Source organism: Physella acuta, unplaced genomic scaffold (assembly GCF_028476545.2).
Source record: "Physella acuta isolate Inbredline_101_S28 unplaced genomic scaffold, ASM2847654v3 ptg001910l, whole genome shotgun sequence".
Lineage (NCBI taxonomy): Eukaryota > Metazoa > Mollusca > Gastropoda > Physidae > Physella > Physella acuta.
Window position 1 is genome coordinate 1 of NW_026733415.1, and position 26,838 is coordinate 26,838.

A 26,838-nucleotide genomic window follows, 5' to 3' on the forward strand; every position below is an offset into this window, starting at 1 on the left:
ACCAACACCAAACACACGCATACGAAGAAAACGCATGCACACTACATATTCAAAAGTGGTGTCAAAAGTATACTCTTAGTATACATTTTAGTATACATTTAGAATGTAGCGTAACCGAAACTTTACTTTTGTTTAAAACATAAAAAATACTACATTACATTTTATAGTGTGGACTCGCACATGCGTTGATAGTGTCTATTCCCTCAAGGACCAGAACTGACCCCCCCCCCCCATCCCTCCCAGTCCACACAAAAATAAAATTACCCCCCCCCCCCCTTTTTTTTTTCTTCAATTCTCATAATTGGATGACCCCAAATTCATTAACGGAATTCTTAAAGTAAACCTTTTATCGTTGATTCCTAAACGTTTACGGTAACGTGCTTTTATCGCAGTTCTGTTCGATAATTATTTTTTTCCAGAGTTACTTCCCTTTTTTAACAGTTATCTACCCTATACAACAGTCTCTATTAAACAAAACCAACCAAAATAGTTAACGATTACTTGGTATTATAAACTTAACGTGCGGTAAGGTCCACTTTCGCTTGACTAGCATCCACTCTTGCCTCTCTTTACCATAGCCACAGTATATTGACAATCCACCTTACGAGATTGACATAAATTATCGAAGAGATACAAGCTAATCTTATACATTAATTAACATTAAGTTATGTTATAAGGTGAATCCAATATGGGTGAAACTCGATCTAAAGATGACGGCATAGCAGATATCAGGAGACTTCAGAGAGATTTAGATGCCGAAAGGACGAACAGACAAGAAGCACAACAACAGTTAGGTGTGTTGTGTTTAGTGTGACTAAAAACAAGTATAGTTTTTCAATATATAATCTTGTTCTCACATAAATTAGAATCGAAAAATGTTTTTAAAAAAATCACAAAAACTTGATATAGTTTTCCTATTATAACTTATGCTGAATTATTTTAAAAAAAAAATTAATTTAGGATACTATTTTATTTGCTGGCTATTTTTTACGGTTAGTTTACATGAGATATTTGGGTGCAAGTGTTGGATCAACGGCGTTTTTTTTTACTTAATAACGGGTTAGTAAACTTTGGTGTCTTTGAACTGTCAATTACGATTGTTCGTCTTATTTCTCTACAGAGCAAGTCAAGGCTGAACTGTCGATGATACTTAGGAAAAATAAGGAGTTGCAGTTACAGCTAGGTAAAGTAGGTGAACGGGAAGGGGGAGGGGAAGGGGGGGGGGTAGGGGTATATTAGGGCGTGCGACCATTTGATATAAGAAGCAGGGGTATGTTAGTTTGTGTGACCACTTGATAGAAGAGGTAGGGGTGAAATAGGGGTGGGAGCTGATGTACATTTGGTGTGATTTTGACCAAACGAAACTCACCAAAACCCAAATGAGCATACTTTTTGCACTGAATTATATCGTGCTTAACAGTACTGTTCAGCACTGATCGTAAGCCTTACTTTTCGGAAACTATTCTAAAATATCTTGATGATTTATATAACATTCACTTTACTTTGCCCACTGACATGTAGTTACTGCTAAGTAGTGTCAATGTTATGAATTATTTGATTGATATATTTCAAACTATTTTATTACATCGAAACCCAATCGACATTGTATTTTATTTCTTTTAATGTTATAATAGGATTAATTTTTATAACATTTTAGCATATTGATAAACTATTTTTATCTCTCTCCGCCCCCCCCCCCCCCCCCCCCTCATTAACAGTGAACTGTAAGCAAGACTTGGAGAAAGAAAAGCAGAATACACAGACAGCTGTAGAAGTCAAGGACAAGACTACCAAACACTCAAGTCAGATGAAGGGGACGTTGGGTATGGAAACTATTTTGTCCGCTCTCTTGCAAGTTGTGTTGATCAGAGGATCCGAGGCGTAGCGAGTGAGAGGGGGGGGGGGGGAGGGGCGGAAGGGTGACACCATTTAGGGTGGGGGGGGTGACACCAAGGCAAAAAGAAGCAAAATATATACAGAAAAATGATAATTTCACTTAATTAAATGATTCATTAGAGTGAATTAAATAGTCTTTTAAGAGCAAAGTGGACAAATCCCAACACAGGTGGAGGGGGGATGACGACACCATGACGTAAACCTGCTAACGATAAACAAAACATGTAACATCCAGCTTCATTTATAACCGAAAATAGATAGAAATCGTTAGTATTATCTGAGCACTGTTTAAAGCAATTACCGTGGGGGTGACGGGGGTAAGGGGGGGGGGGGGGGGGGGTGAAGAGTTACATCAACTCAACGTTGTAATATATATGCCTGGGGAAAACGGTTTGGTTGAGAATCGTAATAAGCTATATGTTACTCCATGTATGGGGTGTGGGGGGGGGGGGGGGGGGGGGGAGAGGGGCGGTGTAAAAAAATTATATACACCCAGAAGAAAAAAAGTATTTGAATACATATACACATGCGTATACACATACTTACAAGTGTACATAGAATATATATATATTGATATATATATATATATATATATATATATATATATATATATATATATATATATATATATAATATATATCGATATATATATATCGATATATTTTTTTCTTACGGGGGGGGGGGGGGGGTGACACCATTAGGTGTCGCACCGGGTGACACCCGACCTTGCTACGCCACTGGTGGTGATAATCCACTCACCAAGTCCGATAAGAGGGGGAGGACGGACTGGGAGAGGGTCAGACCACGGGGTTATGCAGGATTTCATTAAGGTTGGGTGGGTGGGGGGGGGGGGGTACTTTTCACAAATTTCTACGTAAAGAAATTTGGTTGTTGCTGGACTTTTGATCTTACCGAGATATTTAACAGTATTTCTATTAACTTTGAACAAATATGTTCAACCTCGTTCTTTTTATAAATCTAACATTCCATACCATTTTAAACAGCGTAAATTAGATATTATTTTATTCACAGTGTTATACCATTATTATTATTATTATGGTCGTTGTTATTTTATTTCATAACTCACGTTAGATGACAAAAGTGCGGAGATTAAACATCTAAAAGACAAAATCAAATCGATGGAAACAGAAAACTCTTCGACTCTATCTCAGTTAGGTAAGCTTGTCTTATTTGCTGATTTTAATTTAATGTTTAGTTTTTTTTTTAATCTGAATGTTTAAAAACAGTGCTGTTGTTATTTTTGTACTTTAACAATTTAAAAAAAAATGTTTTAAAAAAATATTTTTTATCGTCAGATTTGCTTTTGGAAAACTTAGTTCAAGAGTTCTCAAACTCGATGAGTGAAGAAAAAAAGAAAAGCATTTTCCTCACAGCTTCCACGTGTGGTCTGCCTGGCACCGTAGGACACCTGGCGGGCATAGGCGTGGACATCAATGTCCAGACCAAACCGTCTCAGCCTGCATCGTTATACGACACAGGTTTTTTTGATGAGTCGGATGCCGCCATCTCCCTACACGACGATTCAAATATCCCAGTCTTGTTTTACTGTGCGCAGAAAGGAGATTATAAATGTGTAGAGAAACTGATCGAGAAAGGCGCGGATGTTCGATACAAGGATAGCCTTGGTGACACGGCGTTGATGTATGCTTCACGTGGTGTTTGTGTTCCCGTTGCCTACAGCCCTAAGGCTAAAACGAAAGTAGAAGATCGTTTAATAACAGAGGACCACGTTCGATGTATGGAAGTTTTAATACAACACGGGGCGGATGTTAATGCGAGAAATTTCATCGGCTGTTCACCGCTAACGTATTGTACAATGTACGGAAGTAAGAGTGGAGTAGAGAAGTTGTTAGATAAAGGCGCTAGGGTCGATGATAAGAACAATGAGGGTAAGGCAGCCTTACATTTTGCTGCCGTGAGTTATACGGACAAACAGCACGACTGTGTGAGTGCTATTTTAAGACACGGCGCTGATGTTAATATCACTGATTCAGAAGGTAACACTGCCCTCATCCTCAGTGTGATGAATAAAAATCTGCAGTGTATACAAAAATTGTTAGAATATAAACCGGATTTAGATGTTCAAAATAAAATCGGTGTTTCCGCTTTAGGTTTAAGTGCAGAACACAATAAAGATGATATTGTATCCCTTCTGTTAAAAGCAGGAGCGAAACACAATATAAAATTTAATAAAGGAGAGACAGCACTTATCATTGCTGCTAAACATAATTCCGTTAAGGTTCTGAAATTATTGCTGGGGTCGGGGGCTGTGGTGAATGAAGTGGACGATGAAGGAAACACAGCATTAATTGCAGCTGCTGATAATTTTAACGATGAGAGCATTTCTTGCCTACTTGAGGCTGGCGCAAACGTGAACCATAGAAATAAATCTGGGCACACAGCCTTAAGTCTGCTTCAATCATCTTCTGACACCAGTAGCAGAAAAAAATGTATCAAAGCGTTTTCAAACGCTGGGACATAAATTTTTAATATTAAAATATCCAGTCTTTCATCTAAACTCATGTTTAAACTTACAAGCTGATAATAGTCATAAATATCGATGATGCAATACTTTTTTTGTTCCCTCGTTTTGTTGTAGGCACTGGTTGTATATTTTTATTCTTTACCTATTTCGTTTAGCATGATATTTATACTACGCGAAGCTTTGACCATAAGTGCTTTGACCACAACTGGTCAAATCACCTATGGTGAAACCACCTATGGTCAAAGCCCCTATGGTCAAATCTCCTATGGTCATAATCAATATGGTCAGAGCACATAAAACCTACAATATACATACAAAATAAAGTTATGTTTATAAGTGTGGTTAAATAATATGTATAATTCCAGTCTTTCAATTTTTTTTTTATTATTTACACAATCTCAATTTAAGAAAGTATTATACAATTACCGTGCCATATTCGCTATCCTTCCATGTGTTTACTTGTCAAACTAGTCCATCTACAGCAGCTGTTTGTCCAAACTACAGAACGAAATAAACATAAATGAATGTGCAGTTTCGAAGCTATGTTCTAAAACCTCACCCTCTGTACGTGGTGTCCTTTTCTAGCATGGCTTATATATGAAATAAAATATTATATTGTCTACCGGTATTTAGGTTTTGATTTATTATTAGAAACTATCAAATAATTGTTCGTGTTGTTTTTCAATGAGCTGGTAACAATTTGTAAGATTTGGAGAATATCTTGTAGTACATTTACCAGTTAAATTCCATTTGAAATCACTATAATTATGTATTTCAGGGTGTGTTCCTAGACATTCATTAAACCTCCATATTGCACAGTTGTTTATATTTAAAATTCTACATAATTTACAAGAGTTACATTGACTTTAAAAAGCGGCATTGATTTCCAATGTTGATTCATCACTTAAGCATCGTGCACACTCGTTGGTGTCCTTTAACAGTCGCAATCAGATTCAAGAACAATTAACACGTCACCCAAATATCAAGTAAAATCTCCCTTTTCGGACCTAACGATTTAATAGGGATGGTGCGGTCAGCACTATAACCAGCCGCCTTTACTTACCCTAAAACAAATCAGGTACCCACCAGAGCTGTGTGGACTCAGGGACCTCTGCCAGTCTCATCAGGACTAAGAAACAAACTTGAGGCCTTCAGGTTTGCACTCAAGGTTTCCAGTGTTTCTTCCAGACTTTTTTCTCCTGGGGGGGGGGGGGGGAAGCACTTAAAATTTTCGGGGGGGGGGGCGGTAGACTTTCTTCGGGGGGGGGGGGGGCGGACACTGTTAAAAGTATATATTTTCTATATAAATTTTATAAATTTCATTTCGTTCGGGGGGGGGGGGGGGGGGGCGGTACATTTTTTTCCGGGGGGGGGGGGGGTATATATATATATATATATGCATCTCCACCCCCCCCCCCCCCCCACCCCCCACCCCCGAATATTAAAAGGCCGGGTGCTTTTCATCAGTCACTTTCCCTTTTAATTAGGATGTCACACAATTGAAATAGGTCCGTGAAGCCATTAAGTAGTCTATTTTTGTAACAATGGATAATTCTGTAATGCAGCTAAGAATGAGTTCTTAATATACGGGAGGCACAAAGGAATTATTCAAGTAAATCATCAACATAAGTTGTAGCATACATAATTTACAATGCTGAAGATAAGCCAATAAGTTGTAGCATACATAATTTACAAAGCTGAAGATAAGCCAATAAGTTGTAGCATACATAATTCACAAAGCTGAAGATAAGCCACTAAGTTGTAACATACATAATTTACAATGCTGAAGATGAGCCACTAAGTTGTAACATACATAATTTACAATGCTGAATTTGTCGGCGTGGTCGAGTCGGTAAAGCTCATGGTTGCTGAACCGGAAAGTCTCGAGTTCGAACCCTCGGGCAGATGAGGCTCGTTAGCTGGGGACAGCCACACTTCTAGGAGAGACAACTCCAAAATCAAACAACTGCTGCCTTGTAGTTTGTTCTTGGTTGGACAAAGGCTGTGAAAGCAAATCCAAAAAGAAAAGCAGGCTGAAATCGGAGTCAATGGCCTCAATGGCGCATAACCAATTGACACGTAATCCTTAATTGTGATGGAAGCATGGTCGAGTCGGCAAAAGCCCATGGGTGATAAATTCGAAAAAAGTTTCGAGTTCAAACCCTCTTGCAGATAAGACTCGATACCTCCCAACACTAAAAATTAAGAACGAAGAAGAAGAAGCTGAAGGAAAGCCACTAAGTTGTAGCATACATAATTTACAATGCTGAAGGAAAGCCACTAAGTTGTAGCATACATAATTTACAATGCTGAAGATGAGCCAATAAGTTGTAACGTACATAATTTACAATGCTGAAGGAAAGCGAATAAGTCGTAACATACTTTTAACCAAAACTACAACAAAATGAAACAAGACAGCAATTATTGGCTGGGTGCAACCTTGCCCTCTATAAATGTCTTTCTCTCCAAGCCAAAATAGAAAAGACAAGAGAAGATAAAAGTAATGGTAACGTAATCTTTCTGGAAAAATCCCTAAAAAAATACACTGAAAGTAATAAGAGACGGAAATGTAGAAAGAGGTAAATTTTAAAAATCAAGTAAGTAAATAAATATAGCACTAATAATGCAAAATACTACCATAAGCAGACTGATATTTAGCTCTGGAAAAAATAACATTTGACAGTATCGTTAATTCTCAAGGGTTTTTGTTTCTGTGTTCATTTAAAAGTGTGTATATTTATTAGGCATCGATTCACTAGTCTAAATCAGCCCCTTGCGTCGTAGTCACACCTATACATTCATGTATTTAAAAATTATTCCTTCTTGAGAGTATATATATATATATATATATATATATATATATATATATATATATATATATATATATATATATTAAAATGTCTACGCAGTTTCATGTCTGACGTATGATTCATTGATGTCTAAGTTGTATATGTAGGCTGATTTTTCATGCCAATGTCACTACCTGTATTTCGGCTGAGTGTTAGATTGTCAACGTTTTAGGTGAGTCACTTATAATGCTTGGTTTCCAGTGAGTATGCACATAGCTTTTTGAAGCAACCCTTACACCTGGATTCATTTAGGTAAACTTTCAGGATTTTCCTGAAGACGTCGCTGGTGGTCAGGTAGATGAAGATGTCGATGGCGTAGTTGAGCAGGTGTAAGATTTGGCTCAGTTGTTGCATGACGTGGAAGAAAGGCTCACATAATCTTGGGCCCGTTATGTGTGTGTTGATCAATGCCAATATTCGTACTCCATAACTCGGGAGATAGAAGACGATGTAGACGCTGGACACCCAGATTAACAAAGTGGTAGATCTCATCTGTGCTAGACTCAAGACATCAGTCCTGTTAAGGAGTCTTGGCACTCGCCCAAGTCTTCGATTTTGTAGATCAAAATGTTTTTTAAGTTTCCTCACGGCTGTTAAAATTCTTAGATTCAGGAAAAATATGGTGAAAAACGGCACGACAAAGACAACAACCGTGTCGGCGTAGGTGAATATACTTAAAAATTCAATGTAGTTGGGGTCAGTGACACAGGGGGATTTTTTGTTGGAGATATCGAGGGTGAAGAAACTGTGCGAGTAGGCGATGAGGGACACGATGGTGGTCAGCGAGATGGAGATGATAGACGTTCTCTTGCTGCACAGGTAGGAGTATTTGAAAGGATGACAGACGATGACGTAACGCTCCATCATCATCAGCACCAGAAACCAGGCGGACAGGAAGCTGCTGACGTATGACGTGTACACGACGTAGAAACAACTTCCGGTCGCCCAGGCGAGAGAGGGGAAGTGGTTGACCAAAGAGTTGACAACCTGGGTTGTCAGGAACATCATGTCAACCACGGCTAGCAATGCTAGGTAGTGGCTACACGGCAGGTAGCGAAACGGGGTAGCCACGAAGATCAGGAAAGAAACGATACCGCCCACAAACCCCAGACCGCATATCGCAGGAACAGCGTACCTGTCGAAAGCTTTGGTCGCTTCTCGGAGGTTCTCCAGCTCAACTGTGCTATAGCAGAATAAGCCTCTTTCGTCTGTGAAATTAGAATTCTCGAGGTTCCATACAGTGTTGAAATCGATATCCTCCCAATCCAGTCGGTAGTAGATGTCCAATGTTGTGTTCATGGCTGTTCTACGCTCCTACACGCAACTGTAAATTTCCCTGATTTTATAAGTGTTGAGCTCACACGTTATTAAATTATTTTTAAAAAATAACTGTTATTTAAAACCTGTAGATTGTAAAAAATGAAAATTATACACCATACGAACTCACTGTATATCAAAGTATACTGACATTAGGAGGAGTTTCACTTTCAGGGTTTCTTTCAAACATTTTTTTCCTCGGCAGCATTAAGACTTTCGGAGGGAGGACGTGCATGTAAAATGTACCTGCGGGGGGGGGGCGTTGATAATGCACGTTCTATATAAATTAACCAGAAGTGGTACTTATTCTAGTTTAGGTTTTTTCGGAAGCTATAACTTCAGTTTAAGTTAGGTGAATGAAGATTCATATTTAAGTATTACATTGTATCTAAAGATGATTTTTTATTATTAACTGAATAATGTCTGATGGCAAGAAGTGATATTTTACTCGATTTCCGCACGAAAACTATTCTTGATTTTCGTTTCAGTTAGGTAAAGGAAATGTCACATATACGTATACCATCATATACTTAAATAACTATTAATTTTTCTGTAACTTCTGATTTATATAAGTGGTACTTTACTCTATTTCCTGTTTTTTTTAAATACCGATGAGAATAAAGATAGCGCTTTCGTATAAAATCGTATGAACTGGTTTCTGTCATATTTCGACGGAAATTCAGTGAGTAAAAATAGTATTCTATGCTTCTTCCGATATCTTCCGATATCTCCAAATAAATAAATTAAATAAATAATAAACCGGGAGTGATCTCCCCTACACTCGAATATTCTTATATAAAACAACAGGGGATGGCAACTCGTGATATAAACATGATTTTTAATCCATTTTTAATTACTTAAACTTTTTAAAATAGAATAGAATCTCGTAGAAAAAAGAATTGCACACCAAGTGAACGCAAAACAAAATGTGTATAATAGTGCGGAATATTATTAGTACTTTAAAAATTCACATGCGTTTTTGAGAAATCGGAAATAGCAAATATTACTACTTCCATTCAACGGAAATAACTCAAAATTTGATAGAAGGCAGAAAATTACATCTTTTCCTTACCTGTGTAATTTCATTTATCTATCTAAAATAGTACTCAAGTTATAGACTTTTGAAAAATTGAAAGTAGAAAAAATTCTACTTCCGGTTATCGGAAATCGCTCAAAAATTGTTACGGATTTACGATTTTGATGTAATACGTATATGTGAAATCTAATCAACTTAGCTGTGACGGTACTCAAGTTATCGTGATTACACACACATACACACACATACACACACACACTAAGACATCCGGACAGAATTGCAAAGTTCAGTTTTTTCGACTGAATTACGCATAAAACGCCAAAATTTTTATGTATCTGGATTTATAATTTTTGTCAGATTAAAATAAGTCCTCTTTACTCCGGATGTGACGAAGGACTGAGGTGTAAAGAGGTGAAAACTATCAAAATTTCATGTGATTTGTGTGCACCATTACAATACTTTATCTATACTCTGTATACGAGAAAGTAAAAACAATTCAATTACATAAACTCAATACCTGGACATAAAAATTGTGGATTGAAAGTAGCGAACTATATATGCACGGCATAATATTAGCATGAGGCGAAGGGATGCACAGTTTGGAATCCACAAACATAAAATCTTACAATTTTAATCAAAAAACAAAATTCGGCGTTAAAAACGTAAACGCGCACCTGAGTAAACGGTTTATTGAAACTTACCACTCAAAAGAGCTAGCGAATTCTCAAACAGCGCGCGTGAACGGCTGAGTTTTCATTAGCCGTGCTGTCTTTTGGTTCAATTTATATCTCTGCGGCGAGGTCGTCCGATGACGTCAGCGAAAAATGGGGGAGGTATTCCACAAGAAGGAAGGGAGGGGTAAAATTATAGGATGTTGCGCACGTGTCATATTATTTAGCTTGCTGTTGTTTTTTTTTTAAAAGGAGCTAAATTTAAGCCAGTAAAAATATTTCCTATTCGTTCAGTTGTAAACAACTTAAATTTTTATGTTCCGATAAAAACTGCAACAGATTCCGGTTATCAGTTTACACAGTTTTTGGACAAGATTATTAAGTACTGTCTGTGTCATCCACATGGAGGAGGGGTGTGATTACATTTTTTTCTTAGGGTCAAGCCTTTTGTATGTGGTCAGACAAAGTTGAGTTCGTTCTTAAAAAACTCTGAACTCACGGTACGTCAATCTAACCAAGGGTCGCCTACGTGTTTTGATCAAGTACTTTTTAATTATATTTAGCCTGCTAATAATATAGTATAATATATTAAACATCTAAATATAATTCTAGAAAATTCGGTATAAATAAAACCGAAGTTATTTCTTGCAAAATATATCGTTTATTATTACATAACAATTAGGGTTTCAGTAGCGCTCCCACTTTGTGGGATTTTGACAAAACTGATACAGGCGAAAAAGTCTTAGAATGAGTTTCTTTATGATAATATAATATAACATTCTTAAACTTCTTCAAAATTAAGGAGTAAAGTATCATTTCCGTTTATCGGAAATCGCTCAAAATTTTTCACATTCGGGCAAGTGTCCATTTGGCCGTTTGTCGCATTCGGGCAAGTGTCCACTCGGGAAAACTTCCGGCTCCCCCTGTTCACACGGAAGTAGAGTAAAATTATACTTCCCCGTTACCGAAATTCGCAAATTTGTCAACTTTTCCTTAACTTTAGTCAAGTTTAGAAATAGAGAGATTTACCACTTCCTTAAATCAAATAAAAAAAAATATCTTGGTATAGGATCTTATTTTCGTTGATAAAATTTCGTCCAACCGAAACGGGACTCAAACTATTGTTTGTTCACCTGGAAATACAATACTTCTTACTGGGTGTTTTTCCGATGTCAAGTCAATTTCGATGCTCAAACGTTAGGTTAAATTAATGAACATGTTTTATTTAATATTCAAACTATGATTGGCTTAAGATTAGGTTTTGTATATAAAAGAAAGCGAACAAAAACATGTTTTCAATATATATATTTAAAATTCTAACATCGATTTTTTTATCGACTGATCAGGGATTAATAAAACAATAAATACAATGCCTCAGAAAACGTAATAAAAATATTAATCCCCAGATGGATTAGGTTGATAATCCAGTACACGGAGGTTACCTATTAACAAAACAAAGCTTTTATAATTAAGACGGAGATTAACGTATAACTTGGGGCGGCTGCTCATTATATCTCTTGTTACAAAGAATCAATAAAATAACAATGTGTTGACGCTTACAAGCAAAGGATGGCACGTATTCCACAAGGTCAGGTGAGCTGGTAAACCACGGGTTAAACCACGGGTTAAACCACGGGTTAAACCACGGGTTAAACCACGGGTTACACCAGTTCAACACGATGTTTTGTGGATTGTGTTTCGCTGAGAAACATTTATTTACGTCAGGTTTATGGGGTTGGGGGAGTCACGAACATTTTCACTTGTTTTATGTGGAGCGGGGTGGGGCATGCGCGAGGGAGAATTGACGCCCATATAAAGTCTTAAAATGGGTTTCTTTGAGCCAAGATCACGTTAACTGTGCACCGATTGCCTTCCACGCTAAAATACTCTACACATCGGAGTGGGGAGCCACGTGGGGAGTCACGTGGGGAGTCACGTGGGGAGTCACGTGGGGAGTCACGTGGGGAGTCACGTGGGGAGTCACGTGGGGAGTCACGTGGGGAGTCACGTGGGGAGTCACGTGGGGAGTCACGTGGGGAGTCACGTGGGGAGTCACGTGGGGAGTCACGTGGGGAGTCACGTGGGGAGTCACGTGGGGAGTCACGTGGGGAGTCACGTGGGGAGTCACGTGGGGAGTCACGTGGGGAGTCACGTGGGGAGTCACGTGGGGAGTCACGTGGGGAGTCACGTGGGGAGTCACGTGGGGAGTCACGTGAGGAGTCACATGAGGAGTCACGTGGGGAGTCACATGAGGAGTCACGTGAGGGAGTCACATGAGGAGTCACGTTGGGGAGTCACGTGGGGGAGTCACATGAGGAGTCACGTGGGGGAGTCACATGAGGAGTCACGTTGGGGAGTCACATGAGGAGTCACGTGGAAAGTAACATGAGGAGATATGTATTTTAATTATCTCCTCATCTTGCTCTTCTTCTTCTCCGTTCTTAATTGTTTTATTTCAGATGCTTTACTCCAACACAATAAACAATTACAAGTCATCATGCGCTTCATATGGCTCGTTAGCTTCGAGTTTTCTGTATGGCTTTGCTTTCAAATGTTTTGTTTGATTTAACAGCTTTCTTCTCCTCAATTATTTGCTGTTTCCAGATAACAAACTTCATCTTCCCAGGCTCTGAACAGGCGTTTTTTTTTTTTGAGCTAGCATTGATGTGCATTACAACACGACCACCCCTTCCTCCGTCATCTTGTTAAGTAAAATACAATATGATATAGATTAGCGTTATTTTTAGCAACGTTATATCTAGTAAATGTGTAGTATGACTTAGCATTATCTGAAACAAAATATTCGATAGGGCTAGTGTTAAATGCTACAGGGTATTTTAAACATTGAATACTACACAATACTCGCAATGGCTAGCGTCAGTCCAAATGCTACAAAATAATCTTAATGATGGACATTAAAATCTAAACCGGGACATTTTCTTTTGAATCACAGTTCAGACTTTGCCAGTCATTTGCAATTTGTTTCTAATTTTGAATCCCTAAAGTTCTACGAAGTAATGTGGCAAATGAATGGCGCTAAACATAGATGGAATATTCACTGAATTTTCGCTTCGGTGGGGAGTTTAAAAGAAATCAGGAAATCTGTCAATGGAACCCAGCGGGAAAAGTCTAAAGAATTTCATTACATATTTTTAAAATACTGTGCGGTGTTATTAAAGTAAATTTGTGGATTTTTGGCGGACTTTATAAAAGATTAGACTATGTGATGCTTTTAGTATTTTCGGTAACTAAATGCATTTGTTTAAAAGCCAAACACTATTTTTGTCCCTTTGTTGTGTACAGAGTATAGAGATTATATTGTAATCGTGCAGAAAAATTAAACGAAATTTTAATATTTTCGCCGCGAATTTTCATTGTATAGTATATGGAACACAAATCATGCAAAAATCTAAATTGAGATTTTGTCAAACTTTGACGTTTTATAAACTTCAGGAGTCGGAAAAAACTTATTTTGATATCCTGTCCGTCTGTGTGTATGTAAACCTGATTACTGGAGTACCGTTTCAGTTATGTTGACCTAATTTCAAACACAAGTACTTTATCAAATTTGTAATTTTCTTTCAACTTTTGAGCGATTTCCGGTATTCGAAAGTGATAGGTACTCTGCTTATAGTCTCTCAAAAGATGATAACCTAAGTACTATTAAAGCTAGGTAGAAAAATATTCAAATAAGAGTATAAGTTTCTATGCGAATATTTCTTTAAACTTTTGTACTATTTCCAGTAACCTGAAGTTGTACGTTTCTCTATTTCTTTGGAAATACGATAATTTAAATATTGTGTCGGTTAGGTAAACGAAAGTGATACTTGTCGAATTTCCGGTATATATACAGATAACATGAGTACAGTTTCAGTTAGATAAATGCAATTCTATAAATAGGTACAAGATCATTTTATCTGGACCGCGTCATTTTTGAGTAAATTCTAGCGACCGGATGTCGAAAATCGATTAATTTACTTCTGATAAGTGCATGTTATTAATAGTAAAGATTGTTATTAAAACATTTATGATGATTATTAAAAAATTTATAAACTCAGTGTTTCCATTATTCTCAATAAGGTTTGTTAAATTTTAAAATTTAGACCAAAATTATCAATGGGTTATTGTTTCAGAAAATGTATGTTTTGTCTTATGCTGTTATATCCCCACCAACGCTACGTGATCAAAACAGAGCGAAAAAATATGTAATTATTTTCTTGGGCAAATGGGCTTTGTTGTTATTTCTAAATAACAGCTTCATTATCTCAAAGACAAACAGATACTCCATGAAATAGATTAAAAGATTTCTAATTCAGGTGCCAGCAGGCGGAATTAGATGAGGCCAAGGAAAACTTACCCCCCCCCCCCCCCCCCCCACTCTTTTTTTCCCACCTAGCGAAAAGATCGAAATTTGTATTTGTTAAATTGACATAAAAAGATCAAAGTGATCAAAGATATAAAGAAATACTAAAGGCATAAAGACATATAGACATAAAGACATAAAGACAAAAATACATAAAGACATGAAGACATGAAGACATGAAGACATGAAGACATGAAGACATGAAGACATGAAGACATGAAGACATGAGGACATGAGGACATGAGGACATGAAGACATGAAGACATGAAGACATGAAGACATGAAGACATGAAGACATGAAGACATGAAGACATGAGGTCATGAGGTCATGAGGTCATGAGGACATGAAGACACGAAGACATGAAGACATGAGAAACATGAAGACATGAAGACATGAAGACATGAAGACATGAAGACATGAAGACATGAAGACATGAAGACATGAAGACATGAAGACATGAAGACATGAAGACATGAAGACATGAAGACATGAAGACATGAAGACATGAAGATATGAAGACATGAAGACATGAAGACGTGAAGACATGAAGACATAAAGACATGAAGACATAAAGACCCCGTACTCACGTGAGCACTATGACGCCTACATTCTTTTAAAGTGACCCTACTATACAGACATGGTGGACGCTACATTCGAACCAGGAGAAGCATCCGGCGCCCTTGCGGTAGTTTAACCGATGGCTCCCGAGACCGTCCGTCTACGCAATAGACAACTGGGCCGTTCTACCTTGCTATTATGGAGAGTGATTAATATACACTAAAGGCGTTCATTAAGTTTTAGAAAATAAAGTTATCTGTATAAAATTTTTCCTCTGTCTGGTGAAAAAAAAACCAGCTGGTTTAATTTTAAGGGGTGACATAATACGTGTTAAAATAACCATTTACTGAAATAATTTTACAAACAATGTCTTTGTCTTAATTTTAGATCTCTTACGTAATGCCGTGGGAAAAATAATAACAGAATCATATTGGGTAGGCGAATATGTCCTTAAGCACAGAAATATGATAGAGTCAGAGGCGTACCGAGGGGGGGGGGGGGTGCGGACCGCACCGGGTGACACCATTTAGGGGGGTGACACCAAGGCAAAAAATAGCAAAATATATAGAGAAAAACTTGAGGGGAGGTGCAAATCGAAAGTTTGAGAGGGGGGGGGGGGTGCAAATCTAAAGTTTGAGGAGGGGTGCAAATAAAAAATTTTGAAAGTTTGTCCCCGGGAAGGGTCGCTACGCCTCTGGGGGGTGACACCATTAAGTGCCGCACCGGGTGACACCCGACCTCGCTACGCCACTGGATAAAGTAACAGAATGTCAACCACAAGCAAGAATACAAAGTTAAATCCTAGGTTATTCTGTACAAAATATGTGTTTCTAACAAATTTTTTTTTAAAATAATAATTTCAAAAATCTATAAAAATGTCGGCCAGGCTAATTTCTTTCGTTGAAACTTAAGAGGAACAAAATCATTCAATTTTTTTTTAAATATTTTTTTTTCTGCTGTCAATACCGCTTTAAGCAAAACAGTTTTTCAGTGCAATATCTACGAAGAAGAAAATTAAGCAAAAGACAGGGGTTATTCACTTTCCGGAAATTGCGTTGTCAGTGGGTTATGGTATTACTTTCAGAAGGAAGTCGGTTAAAATGTGACCTAAATTCAATACCAGCAGATCTATTCCGGACGTTGACTTTAAAAATGGATATTGAGAACAAAAAAAAAAGAAGAAAATATAATTTTATTTCTCCTGGAGATGTCTAAATGTAGTCGAAGAGGCATAAATAAGAAAATATTGTATCTAATTAGTCTGAAGTTAACAAAGATACATTGGCGTGGCTGGTAATCGGATAACCCGAAGTAAACAACATAATAGATAATAAATCATGTACTTTGCTAATTAGTATCTTAATTAGATATTTTCTTATAGCATCCAGACGTTACAAAGTAGAGTAATTATTTTAAATTGTTGAAAGCCCGATCCGCTACGTCCAAATTTTATGTCGGTTTATCAATGAGCTAGAAGACTGTTCCCTGTTTAGACTATCTTGTTTGAACCAGCTGTATTAGTCGTGGTACGGGGTGAGTTTAGAAAAACGGGGGCTTGGAGATGAGGTGGTGGGGGTGGGGGATGAGGTGAGGGGGTGGGAGATCATAAATGTAACACATCTTTTCTTGAGATGGCTCAGCTGGTAGAATATATTAATTGAGTTCAAGTCGTGAAGATAATGCGCTGAAATATAGATTAATTATAGCTCAATTATAGTTGAACTATGGCTGAATAGTAGTTGAATTATAGCTTAATTATATCTGCATTGCAGTTGATTAATAGTTGAATTATAATTGAATTAAAGATAAATTATGGCTGAATTATAGCTGAATTATAGTTGAATTATAGATGTGTTACGTGTGCTCGTATGGGACGGAGTGGTAGAGAGCTGGACTGCTAACCCATAAGTCTCGAGTTCGAATCCGGGTTCAAGTCAGTAGACCGTACCTGAGTCTACCCAACTCTGATGGGTACCTAACTCCCGTTAGGTTAAGTAAAGGCGGCTGGGCTTAGTACTGACCACACTATCACAGAGACGTCAACATACTGTCACGGTGGAACTCGTATAGCTTATTGTATGTTGTATTCTCTTTTAAGTCAACTTTTAATATACCAAGAGTAATCACATTTGAAGCACAACAATAACTTCTTTAAAGCATTAGGGAATGATATACAAAACACCATTATATCTACTTTTGCCAAGTATAAAACATACAGAGTGTTTTAGAATTGGGACTATGTTTGTACATTAATTTACCTGATATTTGTAACACAACGGTTCTAAAAAAATATTATCTATTTTACTTTTAGTTCTATTCATAAATGTATTTCTTTATGTTTGTTACTGAACAGCTAGTTACAGCTAGGTTGTTATTTCATGTATAAGTATTATATCAAATTTGTAGTTTTGTATCAACTTTTCAGCGATTTCCGGTAATCGGAAGTGAAACTTATTCTACTTTCAATTTTTTTTCATAAGCCTATAACTTGAGTACTGTTTTCAGATAGATAAATGAAATTTCACATGTAAGTCAACGATCTAATTCTTTGCCTTCTGTTAAATTTTGAGTAATATCCGTTGACCGGAAGTAGTAATTTACCCTATTTCCGGTTTCTCAAAATTTTCTGAAAATGTGAATTTATAAAGTACCAATAATATTCCGCACTATTATACACATTTTGTTTGGCGTTCACTTGGTGCACAATTCTTTTTACTATGAGTTTAAGTAATTAAAAATGGATTTAAAATATTGTCTCTCACCAAAGAATAACGGAGGACTTGGCCCGTAATAGTCGATCAATACTGCAGGGTCTAATGTTAATCTCGAGTGTTCTGCAGTGGTGAGTAACTAGACCTTTTTTGGCTGCAGTGGCGAAAATACTTAAACATTAATATGTAGGTGAGATATTTTGTCCTATGTCCTGAGATCATTTGTCTGTGAGATATTTTGTCTGAGATATTTTGTCCTTTGTCCTGAAATCTAACAGTGGAAGTTTGTTTTGAAGTTTGACGTCCATGTACCCGTAATATATTACAGTGAACCTAAAACCTAACAGTTGTGGAATGGAAATTCGTCACGAGGTTTGACGTGCATATATCCGTACTATATTACAGGGACCTAAAAACCTTACCGTGGAATGGAAGTTCGCTAAGTTTCGTCGAGCTAGTACCTTTCAGCCAATTCCGGTACCCAACGCTACAGTTAGTGATACGTCTATTGAAGATCCGTGTGGGACAAGTATGAGGTACAAGCATACGTCTAAGCTTTCTTTTACAACACAGGCACGGTACGATTCGTACACGTATGTGTGTATGGCTACGTATAATAACAAAACACGTGTATTTGGGAATTTCACCATATACACCACATAGGTAACCAACATTTGTTTCAATGTTTGTATATAAAACTTTTTTTTTGTTTATACATTTACTATTGCACTTATGTAATTTAAACTTCAATTACAATGTTGTTGATTTCTAGAAATGTAAATATTTTAAAAAGAAGATTTGGAAAATAGTAATTATTCTTCGTATAAGAAAGGCATAATTATTATTCTACCCTTGAAAATATGCTGTTATTTTGTTTGTAATGAGCTTGTTATTGTATTTTTAGGGAGAAAAACTCCACACTTGGGCTACGAATGGCTGCTCTTCCCTCCCTCACAAATAGCATGACCTACACATTTTCAATTACCTGTTCATTAAAACAAATTTAAATATTAAAATATTTAACTGCACATTTGTTTTTCGTCTCATACATCCATTATTTCAGGCACTACTTATATATATATATATATATATATATATATATATATATATATATATATATATATATATATATATATATATATATATATATATATATATACCTTAACATCTACGTTTGAGATTAAGACTGGTTGTTACATTACTTGATTCTTGTCATTTGAAATAAATTGGAGGCTTCTTCAAGATAACTTCAATCGATTATTGTTGTTGCAACACAGTTCTGATGACATGTCATGTCTCTGGCTCCCATAGTAGACAACTTGCATGGCATAAACTACACAGTTATCCAATACACAGGGACTACACATTTAAGGGACATCTCTAACAAATATAATGCAAGGGACGTAAATATAACTACCAAGACATAACGTGATAAGCGTTTGTGTCTAATTTTCATGATTGTTTTAGATTTCGCAAGCATAAATGTTATTTGTGACTGCTGTTGAGAAAGAGAAACAACAGCAAACTTCTATAATTATAATTTTATGTTAGCAAGGCCTATTTATCTGTACTTGGCTTCGATAGCCTTTGTCCAACCAAGAACAAACTTCAAGGCAGCAGTTGTTTGATTTTGGAGTTGTCTCTCTTAGAAGAGTGGCTGTCCCCAGCTAACGAGCCTCATCTGCCCGAGAGTTCGAACTCGAGACTTTTTGGTTTAGCGACCATGAGCTTTACCGACCCGACCAAGCCGACAAATGAAAGATTTTCTCAACTTAATGCAAGGCCTAAACATATTTGGAAACACCGGGTGTTTTATAATACTAGTGTTAAAAAAATACAAAATGTTTTTTAAAAGGAGAAAAGATTGTTTCTGTACCAGTCATCATAAATGAACACTTAATTAACCCTTCATACAATATTTTGCTAAACAGACACAAAACTAGAAAAACAATTTACCATTTGAATATTAACTGCAATAATTTAGAAAATGTCAATGTTTATAACATCACTTTTATTTATTTTCATTGTTTCATTTTATAATTTGAATAGGCTATTTTTTAAAAATGTAAACGCTTTTTCAAGAACAAAATAAACTCATAAATTCATATTGAAAATGTATATCCATAATGAGATTTGATATATCTTACGGGAAAACACAGTTATAGAGATTTAAAAAGGTGTCTAATTTTATAACTGTTATAATCCAGAATGTCTAGGTGCGATTCTGTATCTTTTAGTTGTGTTATACAATAAATTATTTTAACAATTAGGTTCATGCAATTATTTATGTTTATCTGGCGATGGTTCTTGAAGGTACGTCTCAAGAAACAACACCATTCCGCCTACATAAGTCCAGGTAGAGTTTCAAAACTCGTTTGTTGCAAGTGAACGACACAAAAAGGAAAACTCCTTGTAGCCCAGTCAGTAGAATAGAGATGATCCTGTAGGGAACAAATACAAATGGTCAGAGAAAATTATATTTTACGGTATGGGGATAGGTTAATGAGATGCCTCCGATCGTTATTTGAAGACATTATAGAAATCTGATTTAAATTAATTCAAGTAACATTAATATTATAAAACCGACACCGTAGTGGAGAGCTTGTGTTTGCTATTGGGTTCGGTGTTACAAATATAGGAGTTGTCAATACAACGTTAGCCGGTAAAAAAAAAAAACCCGAGGTTGCTAGTAATCGTCTTTTCGTTGTATTGATGTAGTCATTTTTTTTTTAAATTATCGTTTCATTGCTTTTTCGTCTTTTTTTTTTTGCTTAAGAGTAGGCCTATTACTCGAGTAAGTTTGCAAACATTTTGTTGAAGATAATTAAACAAATAAAGAGTAATGAGCAACAGGCAATGAAAGCACCCTGCAGAAATAGCGTATCATGATATTACGTACAGTACAGACAGGAAGAAGAACCACAGTCAAACAGCTAGTTACTATGTTGTGTTACCATAATGCATCAGAACCACAGTCAACCAGCTAGTTACTATTCTGTGTTACCATAAGACATCTTAACCACAGTCAAACAGCTAGTTACTATGTTGTGTTACCATAAGACATCATAACCACAGTCAAACAGCTAGTTACTATGTTGTGTTACCATAAGACATCAGAACCACAGTCAAACAGCTAGTTACTACGTTGTGTTACCATAAGACATCATAACCACAGTCAAACTGCTATTCTGTGTTACCATAAGACATCATAACCACAGTCTAACAGCTAGTTACTATGTTGTGTTACCATAAGACATCAGAACCACAGTCAAACTGCTATTCTGTGTTACCATAAGACATCATAACCACAGTCTAACAGCTAGTTACTATGTTGTGTTACCATAAGACATCAGAACCACAGTCAAACAGCTAGTTACTACGTTGTGTTACCATAAGACATCATAACCACAGTCAAACAGCAAGTTACTATGTTGTGTTACCATAAGACATCAGAACCAACGAGAACAGCGATCAGGTCGACCGCCCAAGAGATCCCTGTAAGCGTTGACAGTTTGGCGTAGATGGATATGGTTCTGTGAGTTCTGCTGGCGAAATATGACGAGTGGAGACTGCTCACTTTGTGAATGCTGTAGGTTACCGCAGCGAAGAGCCCAATGTTGATAGCAGTAGTCACCGCTACTGGGGCCATTACAAAAACACCTTGGAAAAATAGGTAGTTAAAAAAAAGATTTTACTCGTTAGAATACCCACTTTAAAAATGGTAATGGCTTTGTTTAGATTTTTACAAAAAGCGATCTTTTTTACAAGCTTTTATTTATCATGCTTCCTTTGCAGTGCTTTTGTCATCCCTCATAGATCGAAACTGGCGATAGAAATTTCGATCACTTCTAACTGACCGATTCGTTTCAAACTTGGCACTTCACTTAAGACCCCAATGACAATGCAATCTGACATTGAATTCGACTTAATTTAATAAATAATTAATTTTTTAGGAAAAAAAATAAAATTGCCTATATTACGTACTATTTCATGCTCATTTGATGCGCACTAGTTTTTAGTCATGCAACTCTGTGGTATTTAAAAAAATTGAAAGTATTGAAAAATAAAGCGGGAGTGAACTCCCCTAAATTTTCTCGAATATTAATCTATAAGATTAAGGGGAATGGAAACTACAGTGCGTCGTTTAAACTCATTATATGATAAAATAAGGAGGTGTAAAACGGCGACATATAATAGCGACACACGCATTTATCTTTACTGATTGAAATAGTCCTTATTAATTATATATTTAAAGAAAATCATTTATTTTCTCCTTTTTAGTACATTTTTCATGAAAGGTATTATTTAATCGATTTTTATTAATTTTTTTTCTACCTGTAGTTTTAAAATACTTGGGTCTACTAGTGGAGAAAAACAGAAAAAGTAGAGACAAGTGCTAGAGGCTTACATGTGCTAGAGGTGTGTATGTAGAGGTGTGCAGGTAGAGAGGTATGCAGGTAGAGAGGTGTGCAGGTAGAGAGGTGTGCAGGTAGAGAGGTGTGCAGGTAGAGAGGTGTGCAAGTAGAGAGGTGTACAGGTAGAGAGGTGTGCAGGTAGAGAGGTGTACAGGTAGAGAGGTGTGCAGGTAGGGAGGTGTGCAGGTAGAGAGGTGTGCAGGTAGGGAGGTGTACAGGTAGAGAGGTGTGCAGGTAGAAAGGTGTGCAGGTAGAGAGGTGTGCAGGTAGAGAGGTGTGCAGGTAGAGAGGTGTGCAGGTAGAGAGGTGTGCAGGTAGGGAGGTGTGCAGGTAGAGAGGTGTACAGGTAGAGAGGTGTGCAGGTAGATAAGTGTGCAGGTAGAGAGGTGTGCAGGTAGGGAGGTGTACAGGTAGAGTGGTGTGCAAGTAGAGAGGTATGCAGGTAGAGAGGTGTGCAGGTAGGGAGGTGTACAGGTAGAGAGGTGTGCAGGTAGAGAGGTATGCAGGTAGAGAGGTGTGCAGGTAGAGAGGTGTAGAGAGGTGTGCAGGTAGAGAGGTGTGCAGGTAGAGAGGTGTACAGGTAGAGAGGTGTGCAGGTAGATAAGTGTGCAGGTAGAGAGGTGTGCAGGTAGGGAGGTGTACAGGTAGAGTGGTGTGCAAGTAGAGAGGTATGCAGGTAGAGAGGTGTGCAGGTAGGGAGGTGTACAGGTAGAGAGGTGTGCAGGTAGATAGGTATGCAGGTAGAGAGGTGTGCAGGTCGGGAGGTGTACAGGTAGAGAGGTGTGCAGGTACAGAGGTATCCAGGTAGAGAGGTGTGCAGGTAGGGAGGTGTACAGGTAGAGAGGTGTGCAGGTAGGGAGGTGTACAGGTAGAGAGGTGTGCAGGTAGAGAGGTGTGCAGGTAGAGAGGTGTACAGGTAGAGAGGTGTGCAGGTAGAGAGGTGTGCAGGTAGAGAGGTGTGTAGGTAGGGAGGTGCAGGTAGAGAGGTGTGCAGGTAGAGAGGTGTGCAGGTAGAGAGGTGTGCAGGTAGAGAAGTGTGCAGGTATTGAGGTGTGTAGGTAGAGAGGTATGCAGGTAGAGAGGTGTATAGGTAGAGAGGTGTGCAGGTAGAGAGGTGTGCAGGTAGAGAGGTGTGCAGGTAGAGAGGTGTGCAGGTAGAGAAGTGTGCAGGTATTGAGGTGTGTAGGTAGAGAGGTATGCAGGTAGAGAGGTGTGCAGGTAGAGAGGTGTGCAGGTAGAGAGGTGTGCAGGTAGGGAGGTGCAGGTAGAGAGGTATGCAGGTAGAGAGGTGTGTAGGTAGAGAGGTGTGCAGGTAGGGAGGTGTGCAGGTAGAGAGGTGTGCAGGTAGAGAGGTGTGCAGGTAGGGAGGTGTGTAGGTAGAGAGGTGTTCAACATAATTTCAAAATATTTAAAAAATTGTTCTGAAAGTTATATACAAATCATTTTTTACTTACCTACGAACAGTTTTGAGTCCAAAAAACATGCATTTAGACCATAGCCAATGTAATTGCTTCCCTTCGACTGCAATAAAGACATGACAATTACTGTAGTAACTAAGACAGCAGGGGGAAGAAATGACAGAAACAATTTTACGAGTAGCGATTGATTTAGATACAAGTCAGAGTTGAAGGTGTTTCGGGCAGACGTCGTGAAAATCTGGAACATTCCTTGCGTGCTCAGCAGTGTCCAGACCAGCATCCACAGCCACAGGAAGTGTGAGGCCACGCCCACAACTGTACACAGGATCCCTCGGTGTGAGCTGAAACAAATCGCAAGTTCAAATTAACGTGTTCGTTTTTTCTTTTTTTTTTCAAAGAAAGCTGCATTTTTTAGGTATTGTCTCAAGCCATGTATTTTTAGTTTAACTAAATCTAAGTAGAATATTTAGCTCGATAGGTTTTAACAAATGTTGAGTAAATTTGTTTGGACATTTTCAACAGAGCTTTCTATCTAGCGTTACTTTCTGTGAAACTCGTGTTTTTATGTATACATTTAATACAATTTTTAGAATAGTATATATATAGCGTATATATATATATATATATATATATATATATATATATATATATATATATATATATATATATATATATATATATAATTCTTTTTTTTACTCATTCAACTAATAATTTGATTTTTTTATATGTTTAACTCGTGTTTCTTTAAATAGAATATCGTACTTCTAAATTAAAATAAACTACATAACCGTTTATAAAAAATATCCTACATGTAAGATTTGACGAGCACAGAACTGGACGCTAGGAGGACACTCACGCACAGCAACATGTTGGTCTTCCCAGCCTCTGACCTAAGGTCAGGGAACGTCATGTAGGTCACAAGGGTCAAGGCCAGACACGTGACGGACATCATTAAAACCGCCTTCAACAATATGTCTTTCACTATTTCAATCGTTGTTTGCGGTTTAAATTGATTCTTGCTATAATTCTGAAGCTTCTTGTTCAGTAACTCGACGCATATCATCAAACCGGATCTTAGTGATACCAAAGACAATTCTTTGTGGCCTGCTATTTTTATACTGACCACCTTAAAATCAATTGTAAGTAGAATATTCGGAGGGATTGTTTCATTGGATGTGCAACTAATAGAAAACGGCTGATACAGAGAAACTAATGGACAGACTAACATTTGGTTGATGAATGCTTTATCGTTGGGTGAACTTTCTATTACAAATGTAGCATTCGAGTTGAACAAAGTCTTACTCACACACAGAATATTTGCGACGTGTGTACAAAATGCCTTGATGTCAAAGTCACGTACTGGCACGACGGGAGATAATTGTATGGCGAGATTTTGTTCCAATTGTAAATAAAGATCTTCTCTGATGAATTCCATAAAGATTGAAAGAGTTTCTTCCCTCGCGGGAGCATTGTCAGGAAACTTAAAAAATCCTTCGAGCCAAAAACTAAATTTTAAATCAATAGAGCTATTGATCTCTATTACGGTGATTAGCTCCAAGCTAGATTCAGGTCGTACTGCGAATCGTTCCACCAGCGAATGAATCTGTTGTAAAAAGAAAATTAAGATTATTTTTTACTTACTGTTTATATATTTACTAAATTAAAAAATCTAATAAAAATGCTACACTCGGTAGTGAATAGTGCAGGTAAAGAAGAGTTCACATTTTTCTGTAACAGCAGAAAAGGGGATAGTGTTGTCAGTACAAAAAGTTCCATAACATGATTCAGGCACTGAGTTGAACTTGATACTCATCTACATATTTCAGATTTGGTCATGATATACGAACTCGCGATTATCCGCAATGATTATTTTTAAATATAAGTATGTTCTACATTTATAAAGTATTATTGTTTAGCAATATTTCACTTTCCTTAAACCATTTGTTTTCATTTATGTTAAACTTTTAAAAACAATTATATGTTGTTTTCTCTAGTAATATTTTTAAAATTTTAAACAATGAGATCTAAAGTTCTAAAGTTTAAACAGTTTTATTCCACATTTTAATACATTATGTCCACCTACACACATACATAGCATAAAGCCTACCTAGGTTTCTATGTATGTATCTCCTATATACTTATTGTTGTGTTATAGGTTATAGTCTAGTTATTACCAATCACAAAGGGACTAATGAAACTAATTTAAGGACTAATGAAACTCATTTAAGGACTAATGTAACTCATTTAAGGACTAATGTAACTCATTTAAGGACTAATGTAACTCATTTAAGGACTAATGTAACTCATTTAAGGACTAATGAAACTCATTTAAGGACTAATGTAACTCAGTTAAGGACTAATGTAACTCATTTAAGGACTAATGTAACTCATTTAAGGACTAATGTAACTCATTTAAGGACTAATGTAACTCATTTAAGGACTAATGAAACCCATTTAAAGACCAGGATGAAACTAAGTTCATAACAAATTACCTTCGCGGTTAACATTCCAGTTACGTTGTGTACGACTTTTATGTCAGACTTTTCACTGAGCTGTTTCAGCCCCATATCATCAAGTACAAAAAAAATGCCCAGTTGGTAGGGCCTATGGTCAAACCTGTTGTCCTCAGATCTGCATCTCTTGTTTGGAAGGTGGAATCTACCATAGAAACAACTGTACATAAAACAATTTTTCTGAAAAGATAATTGTAAAAAACAAAACACTATTAATTTCATAGTAGAAAAAAAAAGTAGAATTGTCATTCAGTCGTTTTGCTTAATATAGTTATAATAATAGTTCTCGCTGCCGTTAATACAAAAATGTTTAGTTAAGTTTAGCAGACGAGAGAGGTGATGAGATATTCAAGTTTTGTTCTCACTTATCGCTTCTCTTCACTGTCTTTCTGTCCCCCCCCCCCCCTCTTTCCGTGCCATCGCTACAATAAAACGTAAACAAAGTAATAGGGCTGGTAAGTAGGTCACCAACCAGTTCTAAGCCTCATGCAGGTTTTATTGAGCCGTAGAACTGGTTGGTGACCTACTTACCAGCTCTATTTACACTTATGTTTTCAATAATAACAAAATAATGAATGTGGTGC

General features: G+C 37.1%; 2 protein-coding genes across 2 annotated transcripts; one reads left to right on the plus strand and one right to left on the minus strand.

Annotated features, from left to right (window-relative positions):
* The first annotated feature begins 422 nt into the window (after positions 1 to 422).
* Positions 423 to 4,986, plus strand: LOC131931189 (serine/threonine-protein phosphatase 6 regulatory ankyrin repeat subunit B). Its single transcript, XM_059287899.1, has 5 exons — positions 423 to 794; positions 1,121 to 1,183; positions 1,719 to 1,823; positions 2,989 to 3,072; positions 3,213 to 4,986. Exons 1-5 carry the CDS (start codon positions 689 to 691, stop codon positions 4,397 to 4,399), a joined length of 1,545 nt encoding a protein of 514 aa, XP_059143882.1. The 5' UTR covers positions 423 to 688; the 3' UTR covers positions 4,400 to 4,986.
* Positions 4,987 to 7,428: 2,442 nt separating this feature from the next.
* Positions 7,429 to 8,550, minus strand: LOC131931190 (thyrotropin-releasing hormone receptor-like). Its single transcript, XM_059287900.1, has one exon. It carries the CDS (start codon positions 8,548 to 8,550, stop codon positions 7,429 to 7,431), a length of 1,122 nt encoding a protein of 373 aa, XP_059143883.1.
* Between the last annotated feature and the right edge of the window lie 18,288 nt (positions 8,551 to 26,838).